The sequence below is a fragment of the Podarcis tiliguerta genome, assembly GCF_965153285.1.
Source record: "Podarcis tiliguerta genome assembly, chromosome: Z".
Taxonomy (NCBI): domain Eukaryota; kingdom Metazoa; phylum Chordata; class Lepidosauria; order Squamata; family Lacertidae; genus Podarcis; species Podarcis tiliguerta.
This window is the reverse complement of record NC_139553.1, coordinates 10,414,269-10,426,514: the sequence shown is the minus strand read 5'-3', so window position 1 is coordinate 10,426,514 and position 12,246 is coordinate 10,414,269. Positions and strand designations below refer to the sequence as shown.

At 45.5% G+C, this 12,246-nt stretch overlaps 1 protein-coding gene across 9 annotated transcripts in view; it reads right to left on the bottom strand.

The window, feature by feature from the left end:
• The window catches only part of GARNL3 (GTPase activating Rap/RanGAP domain like 3), a 120,620-nt gene that overhangs the window by 24,390 nt on the left and 83,984 nt on the right, over window positions 1-12,246 (bottom strand). For all 9 annotated transcript variants that reach the window (XM_083424417.1, XM_083424421.1, XM_083424418.1 and 6 more), the window contains 7 exons: window positions 10,501-10,599; window positions 9,540-9,643; window positions 7,842-7,950; window positions 6,485-6,530; window positions 4,872-4,978; window positions 3,874-3,989; window positions 2,211-2,315 (listed from right to left, as the gene is read on the bottom strand). In XM_083424417.1, the coding sequence (XP_083280543.1) occupies window positions 2,211-2,315; window positions 3,874-3,989; window positions 4,872-4,978; window positions 6,485-6,530; window positions 7,842-7,950; window positions 9,540-9,643; window positions 10,501-10,599 (686 nt within the window). The remainder of the gene's footprint in view (window positions 1-2,210; window positions 2,316-3,873; window positions 3,990-4,871; window positions 4,979-6,484; window positions 6,531-7,841; window positions 7,951-9,539; window positions 9,644-10,500; window positions 10,600-12,246) is intronic.

Here is a 12,246-nt window from a genome sequence, read left to right as displayed (position 1 = left end):
AACAACACATTTCAAAAGCAGGTTTTGCTGTGGCATCAGCTGTGTGCGTGTTTGTGTGTTGGTTTCTCCTTCGTGTCTATACGCAAACACGCTCTCTCTCACTTTTCGTTTAATATAGACGCTACTGATTACTTCTATAGGTTTAATTTCAGAGGAAGCATGGGAATTTGAACATTATCTGAACAGAAAATTGCACTTGTAACAAAATGTTAAATATATATTTAAAAATTATGTATTTTACAGCCCTAAGTAGAAGCAGTTGCCAAGACATCACCCTGTTCGCCTCTGCAGAGTTCCATCCTTACTGCAAGGTTCAGCTAGTGACATATAACCTGATGCTGGAAACCAGACATTGCCGAGTTGTCGTTGCAGCCCTTTTCGTTTCTGACCTATGTATATGCAGGATACTCATTTTGGTCTGTCCATCTCCATTTTTTTGAAGTAAAAAAATATCAAATATGATATTATACAGGGTCAGTAGCACCTGCTTTTCTTGTAGGGAATATTTCTTCTGATGTACTTATAGGTGTTTCTAGACCATTATTCCTGTTCCCGTTGTTACCTGGAATCTCCCCCCCTGCAGGGCACACCTATATTTACAAACTGCTCTGGACTGGGGTCTTTCAAGGGATATCCAGTTAAATTAATGGCATCAAGTATATTGATTTCAATGTCTCTTCTTTGAGTATGATCAACAAAAGCTCTCAATCGCCCTGAAGAATTATCTTGACAAGGGTCCCATTGTATTTCCTACAGCTTATTGAGAGTTGGCAACTTATTCAGGGCTGTGGGGTGCTTTTGAAAGTTGTTACTTGCTTATTTACTACAGGAGAAGCTCAGGCCCAGGAGCTGAATGTGGCCCTCTTGGCTTCTCTATCTCTCCCTTGTAACTCTCCGCAGGCCACATACTTCATCGGCCTTCCTTCATGCCTAGCATGCTTTCGCCTGCCTATAAAGTGTCACTGAATTCCGATAAGTATGTCTCTTACTTGCCAGGATGGAAGATGCAACGGGGTGTGTGGAGAAACTATAGAACTGTGCAAAGGTAAAAGTTACAGTGGTTACTCCACCCATTTTAGCCTCTTGCTCTGCCCACCACTGTCATGTGGTACTTGGAAGGTTGTTCAGAAGGGAATGTGGCCCTCAGGCTGAAAAACCACTCCTGGTTTATTATACTTACGTGCTGCCTTACAAAATAAATTCTATTTTAAAATAGGTAAAGGGACCCCTGACCATTAGGTCCAGTGGTGATCGACTCTGCAGTTGTGGCGCTCATCTCGCTTTACTGGCCGAGGGAGCCGGCGTACAGCTTCCGGGTCATGTGGCCAGCATGACTAAGCCGCTTCTGGTGAACCAGAGCAGTGCACGGAAACGCCGTTTACCTTCCCGCCAGAGCTCTACCTATTTATCTACTTGCACTCTGATGTGCTTTCGAACTGCTAGGTTGGCAGGAGCAGGGACCGAGCAACGGGAGCTCACACCGTCGCAGGGATTCGAACCGCCGACCTTCTGATCGGCAAGTCCTAGGCTCTGTGGTTTAACCCACAGCGCCACCCGTGTCCATTTTAAAATAACTTTTCCCAAAAACCCAGAGGCATTCCTGTTAGGAATGGTTCAGACGGAGGTACCCAGGTGTCAGAAAAATCTATTTATGTATGCAACAACAGCAGCGTGGATCTTGATAGCCCCAAAATGGACTGAGTATAACATATCTAAAAGGGATATAAAAAGGGGGAGAAATTGAACTAATTGATATACAAGAATATGTAGGAGTTGTGGCTAAATTAAAGGAGTCTTGGAAGGGGAAGGAGGAAAGTCACTGATTGTATTGGTATAATGAAAGATTTTAATGTGGAAATGCATATTTGAAAATCTTTTAATAAAAAATCTTTTTTAAAAAATACAAAATAAATTCTATACACATCCTATGAGAAAGAAATGAACAGAAAGAGAGAAACGTAGGGAGGCTGTGTCCACACACCATACCTTTGAAGCACATTTCTCCCCCCAAAGAATCCTGGGAATTGTAGTTCGCTAAGGGTGTTGGTAACTGTAACTCTGTGAAGCAGTGTGTGTTGTGTTCACAGCCTGGATGTGTGAGAGTCAGAGACAGTTCACTGGTGCATATTGCACTGCCCAGCCTGTTTAGCTGATCAAAGACCTCAAGTAGCCACAGCGAAACACAAATCCCAAATACTCAGGAACCATACCTGGCCAAGACGGACAAATTCAGCTTGTCGGGCCTCCTCTTTCTTCCGGGCTGATTTTGGGGACTCAGGCAAGACATCACTGAAGGATCTCCTGTTCAGCATGTTCTAAACGAAAGCAAAACAACAACAACAACAACAACAACAACAACAATAACAGAGTTTTACCGAACTGTCTGTCATCCTGGGGGGCATTTTTTAATTTAATTCTGTGCAACATGATAGTTTTCCATTTGGAAGGGCTTTCTTGACATAGGGAGGCGTTCAAACACGTTCCAAAGCCTTATAGTCTGAGGAAGACTATACTGTCTTCCGACAGTGTGGTCCAAGGAAGACGGTATCACATGAGTGTTCTGAGCATTAAGAACACCAGGAGATGCTATATATTTTTGTCTATCCACTTACTCTGACTGGCAGCTGCTTTCCAGGGTTTCTGGCATAGAGTCTTTCCTATTACTTGCTACATGGTCCTTTTAAGCCAAGATGTTGGGGACTGAACCCAGGACCTTCCTCATGCAGACAATAAGCTCCACTGCTAAGCTACGGCCCTTCCCTGCCATCTCCTATAGGCCTAAAACTCTGGAGAGCTGCTGCCAATCAGTGTAGACAATACTGAGCCAGATAGACCAATGAGTCTGACTCATTTTAAGGCAGCTTCTTATGTCCCTTCCAGAGCCATCTTTTCCATAGGGCTTAGTGGTGCATCGCACCAGGGCACCGGCCTCTCAGGGGCGCCCCAGCAAGTGGGGGAGCTGCGCAGCTTTACTGGCAGCCTCCCCTTTCCCTGCACGCCCGCCAGATGCGCCCCGCCAACCGTAAGGCTGGCAGGCACGCAGCTTCCCTCCCAAGCCTCTGCGGGGATCGCTCTCCTCCCGAGGAGGCTTGGAAAGGAAGCTGCAGAGACACATGCCCGACTGGCGTGTTCCCTCCCTCCTGGTTGATCGTCCAGGAGCTTCATAAGCTTTCTTCAGCCCAAACATCACAGTGACCGATGCCAACCGACACCGGCACACTAAGGGATCCGCACAGTTTGCGCAGTTGCGTAATAGACGGCAGCAACTCTGCAAACTCCAGGAGGGAGGGAACATGCCAGTCAGACATGTGTCTCTGCCAGGGTCCTACTTGAGTGTAGGCTGAACTCCTGACATCTCCTCCCACGTCACTCCCAAACCTCTGCGGGGATCGCTCTCCCGCAGTGGCATGGGGGAGAGTTGCAACCCCCCCCATGGCTGGCAGTGCATGGCTACGGCCACCCCAACACTATCCGTGGTAATTTGGGGGTGCTGGGTGGATATTTGCACCCACATCTGCTAAAGACGGCCCTGGTCCATTCGTCCAATATCAGAAGAGGCTCTTCTTATGAACACCACAGACAAAAAACCTCAAGTGAAATTCCTATGCAAGTTATGAATTTTAACCTTGAATTTAAATGCTGGCTTCCAAAGTTTTGTCGTATGCCAGCATGACCAAAATAAAGAAATCATGATGGACATATGCTCTTGGAAGCATAGGGAGAGAGGGAGCTGGCACCGCATAGATCTCAGGCATAAGAAGAAGAAGAAGAATAAGAAGAATAAGAAGAAGAAAGGCAGAGGTATTGGATCAGCCCCCACCATCTTTCACAAGAATCTTTTTTTTGAGGTTCCACAGAAGAGGCGGAGCTTACCTTGTGCATGTCAGGCATGAGGTCCTGGTATAAAGAGCGGATCAGCATGTCCAAAGTACGCTGCCGCTTCTGAGCAAATGTCGGAGTTTCCAAGGTGGCTTTCTCCCCATTGATCACTGTAAGGCAACGGAAACAGAAAGAAGACATGTCACATACCATGCAGGGCATGTTATGTACTATGACACAGAGGCTGGGCTCCTATATGTATAGCACTTAGAACATTTTGGGCATTTTGTAACTACAGTCATACCTTGGGTTACAGCCGCTTCAGGTTGCATATTTTCGGGTTGTGGATCGCTGAAACCCAGGAGTACCAGAACGGGTTACTTCTGGGTTTTGGTGGTTGCGCATGCACAGAAGTGCTAAATCGCACTTTGCGCATGCGCAGAAGCACCGAATCGCAACCGGTGCATGTGCAGACGTGGGTTGCAAACACTGGGGGTTGCGAACGTGCATCCCACATGGATCATGTTCGCAACCCGAGCATCCACTGTATTAAAGATTATTGTTGGGTTGTTGTTGTTTTTTAAAAAATGTTCTTATGAAAAGTCATATTCAGTTTGGCCCTGATAATTATGCTCCACTGTGTCAAAGGGGGTTTATTCTAGCACATTTGCAAAGCTAAGCAAAGTCCTTTCAAACTGGATAGGGAACTGAGCTTTGGGATTCCTGCACTGCCAGGGGTTGGACTAGATGACCTGTGGGGTCCTTCCAACTCTACAATTCTACGATTCTACGTGGGAAGGGCTGCAGCTCAGCAGTGCAGTGCAGTGCAAAGGGTACCAGGTTCAATCCCTGGCATCTCCAGGGAGAGCCGGGAAAGATTCCCTGCCCGAAACCCCAGGGAGCCACTGCAAGTCAGAGTAGGCACTACTGAGATAGATGTGGTCTGATGTGGTGTAAGGCAGCTTCCTATGTTCCTAAATGTGTCCAGGGTGGCAGTCTAAATGCCTTAATACAAGGACCTCTTTGATCTGAAAATGGCGTATCCAGCTTACATTTCACCAGCAAGAAGTCCCTGAATTCTTGGTGGTCCGTAAACACTGGTGGGGATGGAAGAGGAGGCCCAAAGAGAGGTACGCTTTCTTCCGAAAAGATTTTCAGCCTAGGGAAAAGGGCACATCAGATATTTGGGGCAGGACATGGTTTTATTCCAAATGCTACATGCCTCTAACCAAAAATTCATAAAATTCAACTCATCCCCTCTCCAAGCACTTCTAGCAAGGTGTAGAGACACTTTGGGTGTGACGTAATAGTAATCAGATTACAGTGCTATGTGGATACTTCTGGCACAGAAGCAAAGTAAGAAGTCTCTACCCACAAGGAGCTTACAGTCTAACTTCAACAGAAAGGAAGCCAAAAGAGAGAAGGGGACGTATAATATAAGACAACGAGATGAATGGGAAATAATGCAATTACATACATACATACTTGGGGTGTGGGGGGCAGCTTTGTTACACTTGGGGAGGAGATTTACTGTGCAATCCTAGGCACATCTACTCAGAAGTTCAATGGGGTTCTTTCCCAAGTTATTGCAGCACTAAAGCACTAAAACCATAGGCTTCATTATTATTTTCATCATCATCATTACTAATTGGATTTCTTGCCTGCCTTTCAACATAAGGTCCCAGGACAGGTTACAACAATATAAGAAACAGGCTTGCAATTTATTTAAACTGATTTTATTCAGATGAGTATGGTAGGTTCTAAAGCAGAGGTCAGCAAACTTTTTCAGCAGGGTGCCGGTCCACTGCTCCTCATACCTTGTGGGGGGCCGGACTATATTTTGAAGAACAAAAAAAATATGAACAAATTCCTATGCCCCACAAATAACCCCGAGATGCATTTTAAATAAAAGCACACATTCTACTCATGTAAAAACATCAGGCAGGCCCCACAAATAACCCAGAGATGCATTTTAAATAAAAGGACACATTCTACTCATGTAAAAACACGCTGATTCCCGGACCGTCCGCAGGCCAGAATGAGAAGGCGATTGGTCCAGATCCGGCCCCCGGGCCTTAGTTTGCCTACCCATGTTCTAAAGGCATACACCTCAGTTGTCGAAGGCCAGGGGGAAAGAAACACTTTCAACATACAACAAAAGCTATGCAATGAAATGTGCCAGATACACCTCTGTGGGGAGGTAATTCTACAGCTTAGGGCTTACCTTTCATCCATCCAATTTCCCCTACAGACTCTCTTGGGTGTTAATATCAGCAGGGGGGCCCTCTTGAATTCAGTTTATATCCTGTCCTTCCTCACAAAGGAGCCCATAGATAATGCAGGCTGCTGTTAGCTGGTCACAACCAAAATGCACTCTGTACATTCTCAGAAACAACTTCTCTTCCTACTTTACATGTTCCTGACATTCAAAATAGGTCTGAGAAGGGACCCCATGTCCACACACCCCTGGGAGAGTCTGTAAGCCTGAAACATGAGCACATTGAGGTTTCTTCCTTCTTTTCTTTCCATAAAATTACGCTTGTGCTTTTTAGTCTCAGACGTCCCCCTCTCCCTGTGCATTTTCACCAATATTACATAAAGCTAAAGTCATAACATGTCATATCAAATTAACGAAATGAACGGTTTGTCTGCAGTTGACACCCACCTGTAACTATCACTTTGCGTATTATATCTCACTAAGGCAAAAATATCTGCAGCATCAGTTAAGGAGCTCAATCCATTACTCCCACGCCAATGGAAACCACTTGTTTCTTGATAATGCTCCCCCCCCCATTTGTGTTGACATAAATAACAAGGAGGGGAGGGAAAGCAGGGGGAACTAAAAGATCAAGCACAGGAACATATTGGAATATCTTTTTATCACAGGAACCACAGGGCAGTTCATATTGTTGGAAAAGCAGCAATACCTGACGCAGAGAGAATGTACACACATGCTAAGCCAGGGTTTTTGGCTCATCATAGTACACATGAATGAGTAGTATGCTGATACATACTGCTGATCATTCCCACTTCACTCCTTCCCAGGCACAGGCAGGATAAATAATCCATGGTGCCACGGCTTCCTGTTATATCGAAACCAGGGTTTGTGGTTCCTTTCTCCCAAGTCACGATTGCTAGCCAACCTTAAGCCATCGCTTGTTGCTGGTTTACTTTTGCAGCTTGTGAAGGAGCAGCAAATTATAACCTCCGGTTTGGAGATGATGAGGAGTCAAGGCTAGGGGAAGGGAGGGGTGAAGCAGAAATGATCAGGAAGCATGCCCCAGCACATTGTTCATTCATAGTAAACTGTGATAAATCAGCAGTTCTGGCTCATTGTGGGATGCAAGTGTAGTCAATGCTTAACTGTGGTTTGTTGCCTTAACCCTGATTAGGCTTGGTGATAACCGGAAGTGGATTTATGCGTGGAAAAACCATGGGCTCCATCCATTTCTGGTACTCAAAGGGTTGAATGTTCTGCCTCCATAATTGGAGGCAGTATGTCTCTAAATACCAGTTGCTAGAAAGGAGAGCATAGGGCTTGCAAGCTTCCTACAGGCATCTGTTTGGTCACTTGGAAAAACAGGATGGCTTGATCCAGCACGACTTTTCTTATGTATCCAAAGTTAGATCTATTGAAATTCATGTACATGACCAACTTAGCTCCAATAATTTCAGTGGGTCTGTTCTGCATATAACTTACTTGTACAAGCCCAAACAAATTACTGGGCTCAGAATTCTTTAATTCTAATTTTGCAGCAGCCTTCAATTTATAGGAGAAAAGACCCTGAAATCTGTACACTTCTAGTTTGGATATGTAATACAAAACATAGTCAAATATCACGTGTGCATCGAGACCCTAAGAAACTCAGGCCTGTTAATATTTAAGCTTGGAAAATATATTCCAACATGCTCAGAAGCCCTGACCCATGAGTGGAGCTGAGCTCCTTAGTTAAATCTGAAAAAAAGGAAAACAAGTTGATTTTACAAAATTAAGGAAGCGGAAAGGGAGTGGCGAAAGATACGTGTAAAGTGGGAGCGGATCATGGATGGCTTAAAGGCTGGAGAGGATTCTTCTCCTTCTTGGAACACAATGGTGACAATGTCGTTCCCGATATGCCGTTTCCTTTCCACCTGTAAACAACAACAACAACAAAAAGAGATATTCATGGCTTCATGAAACCTGTGTAAAACAACCCCCACTAAGTCCTCTGTAAAATATTCACATGAGTCTCATGTTCAATTTGAAATGGACCAAAAGAAGGGAATCTTTTGGTTCAACTTGCCAGCTCTGACAGTTCATGTTTTCAACGCCTTTGAACAGTGAGTGAAATGCAATCTGAACAATCGGGGTGCAAAATTCTAACTTGTAACAATGTGATCTGGGAGGCCCCAGGAACTGTCTTTCAGAAGGAAGGCCCTCCTCCTTTATAGAATCCAGAAGGGCAGTGGGGGGGGGGGGAAACATAGCCTTGATGGCTGTGGGACCTGGTTAGTTGGCTCTGAGGAATGGTTGCAGAGAACTGGGTATGTTTGGAGTTTGGGGGTGGGAAATGTTGAAGGGAAGAAGAGATGGGGAAATAGTCAACTTATCTTAAGATTTGGGCCACAGGCCTGGAAAGGGCCTTGGACGTAATCCAGTCCAACCCTCCAGGGAGGGCTGCACTGCAGGATGAAGTTCCAGCCTCTGATTTAAATACAGAGAAAGAGAGGCCACCACCGCCTGGACCAGCCTCCCCCGCTGTCAGACAGCTCTTGCCATAAGGAGGTTTCTTCTAACGTTTAACCAAAACCTGCTTTTCTGGCAGAGGCCCACTAAGGCAAACGGAGCCCTGCTCCACCAACAATAGTCTTCTCCCAGCCAGCCAGCCAGCCCCCCCCCCCCCTTCCTATTTACAACCAGTCCAGGGGAATGGCACTAATTAACCTCCTCCTCAGTTTCAGTACTGCTCCTTATAGAAGTCAGCAGGGAGGAGGTAGAATTAGTTGGCTCTGCCTGCCATTAGCCCTGGCTCTACCTTCGGTTGGCCTCCCTGCCTTCTGCCCTGCCAGTCCCAATGGGCAACAGCCACCAGTATTCCTGGGAGCTTCCATCTGTTGGTCCTACTCTTCCTATCCGGAGCTACCAGAGAACAAGGATGCCCCTTCAGATATTTGAAGGGGCCACATCCACACCACACCTTTAGAGAACTATGATACCACTTTAAACAGTCATGGAATTCAGGGAGCCCCCAAAGAACGCCAGGAGCTGAAACTTGCTAAGGGTGCTGAGAATTGTTACGAAACCCCTATTCCTTTTACGCAGCTAAGATTTCCAAACTTTTCTGTGGAAAAGGATTTATTGTTGAACGACTCTGGGAATTGTAGCTCTGGGAGGGAAACAGGGGTCTCCTATCAACTCTCAGTACACTTAACTAACTTCACTTAGTGGCTGTTCAAAGTGCTTTAATGTGTATGCTGTGGCCTGTGTCTCCCCTTAACCTCCTCTTCCACTGCTTAAGCACACCCAGTTCTTTTGGGTCACCAAACCCCTTGCCATCCTGGCTACCCTCCTCTTGAACAGACTCCAACTCGTCAGTGTCCTCATTTAAAACAGAGTATCCAGAACTGGCCTTCCACATAAACTTTTCCAAAATGTGCATCCTGGAAGTGCTGCTGTGTTTTCCTTCCTTTGACGGTGGCTTGTGGTCTAACCAAGAAAAATCAATAGGGAAACCACATACTTGCTGTTTGTTCTCTTTAGAATATGGAAGCATGGTTGAGACGTGGAACATTATCTCGTGCCCTTGGTAGACAGTGTAGATGGAAAAAATGCCTGTGGTGTCATCTGCAAAAGAAAGGGAAGGAGCACTGGCTTTCAGTGGGGTGATATGGAGTTTAGGGACTCCTATACTCCATCCTTTCCCATTGGACCATTGCTATATTCAGGGTACCTCTAGACCACCCATATTTTGAGGAAGGGATACAAGGAAATTTAGGTTTGCCCAGTTAAAGTGGATTACAGTGCTCTGTCATTCTAGCATAATACATCCATTATAAAAAAGGAAACTGACCTTTTGTGGTTAGGAAAGTGATGAGGAAATGCATTAAAAAGTGTGGAACAAATGAAAGCTTGCTGGGAAGGGGTTTAGTCACTCTACAAGAGGATCAGTATGAATGCAGGACAAAATACACATTGTTGTATAACCTCCCCATAAGCAAATCAGAAGAAAAGTAGGATATAATCCAACCTCTGCGTAAGCTTTGTGCAAACAAATCAGGATGTTCAATACATAGGTTGACTGGAGGAGCCTTTATCACCGTCCTCCTGCTAATACGCCTGAAGCCACTTACAACAAACGGATTGCAATAAAAATAAACAATGGAACAGAAAACAGCAGCGAAGAGAAGAGCAAACAAATGATGGGTAAAAACCATCAGAGATTCAATGCCACCAAAAGGTTGAGCACATCAAAATGTTTAATTGGGACTTAAAAAGCAGAAATGTAGGTGCCTAGCCAACATGCTGGGCTGAAACAGAAGTGGAGCCAAGACATTTGAGTTGCAAAGGCCAATAGGAGAACACAAAGCAAGTAACTAGAGAAGAATATGGGTGCATTTTCATGCATTACAAGATATGTTCTGGATCTGCCAACATATCTTGGAATCTGGGTATGATTCTAATTGCCTCCAATGAAACCTTACTTTTGGTGTCCAGTCCTCCTCTGTAGCCGGTCCAGCCCTTCAAAGTAATGGTGTCCCCCAAGAGACTCAATAACCTCTGAAAGCTTTCGCTGCCAGCTTCTGCAGATTGGGCGGGGGGGGGGCAATAAGATAGTGGGAAGAGACAACGGGATGAGAAAGAGGTGAGAGATTTAAATAAAATCTGGGCATTAAATGCATGGACACATTTAACATCATGCTTCATTTGACCCCGAGAACCATAACACTTCTAAACCTGTGTGTACGAAACAGCAAAGAAAGAAAAAGTCAGATGTGGTACATGCTAAATGTAGTTCATGCGGATCCCATATTTCAAGTACAGTGGTACCTCGGGTTAAGAACTTAATTTGTTCTGGAGGTCCATTCTTAACCTGAAACTATTCTTAACCTGAGGTACCACTTTAGCTAATGGGGCCTCCCACTGCGGCCGCGCCGCCGGAGCACGATTTCTGTTCTCATCCAGAAGCAAAGTTCTTAACCCAAGGTACTATTTCTGGGTTAGCAGAGTCTGTAACCTGAAGCGTCTGTAACCTGAAGCGTCTGTAACCCAAGGTACCACTGTATCTTAAAAAGGTTGGAGAAGTCCACCTTGAGACCAAGACAAAACAGTCATGAGGAATGAGACTAAGGCAATTTTGGTGGCGGCGGGGCAGGAGACAAGGGCAAGGAAGATGGAAAGCTTTTGGTATTTTCTCTCCCGCTCCCCCCTTTGGCTGTTGAGAACACAAATATGTCAAGCTGGCTTTGCAAATATAACCAAGGCATTAAGAGCCTGCCAGAGCTTTTAGTCATACAAACACAAAATGTTCTCGGCCCGACATTGAAATATTTTGCAGCCGTTGTTCAGAGACAGGAGGTGAAAACAAACCTCCAGGTCACATGGATAGAGATGCTCTGGGAAGCAGGAGGAGGCAGAGGGTGCTTGAGGGTGGGGGATAGCAAGAGTTCCCAAGAAACTGGCTATCCCTTTTATTTTATCTGCTGCTTGGGAGAATAGCTTAAGAAGAAGCTGGAGAGAAGGGCGTGTGTTTACGCTGGAAGTGCAACTTGTTTTTTCTGTGGGAAAGTCCAGCCAGGGGGCAGATTTACGATTGTTATGAATGTGGCGCCACCAGTGTGTACTTGATAGAGTATTATAAGCAAGAGTGGCTGCATCCACACCGCACATTTAAAGCAATATTCCCCTCAAAGAATCCTGGAAACTGCAGCTTCTCAAGGGTGCTGAGAGTTGTTAGGAAACAACCCTGTTGCCTTCACAGATCTACTGCTCCCAGCATTCCATGGGAAAAGGGATTGACTGTTAAAGGAACTGTAGATGGGAATTATAAATGTATATGTGGAATAGGCAGAATCTTTTAAAACAGGGCTTTTCAAAACTTGACTACAAATTCCATCGTCCCTGACCACAGGCTTAGCTAATGGGTTGATAGGAGCTGTAGTCTTAAAAAACCCCATCTGTGGACTCAAGGTTGAAGGACACTGGTTTGAACGATCCAGGGACTCTGGAGCAGCTGTGGGTGGCAGAGTTAAAGAACTGAAAACTGCAACCATGCATATTTGTATCCCTCTTTCAAGTGATGCCTGGTACCCATTGGGACTGGTAGAGCACAAGGCAAAGAGACCACCCATAGGTGGTGGTGGCACCAGAGCCAATGAGAGGCAGCGCCAACTAATTCTGGTCTAGTCCCCTGCCATCCTCCTCCCTGCTGACTTCTACAAGGGAAACAC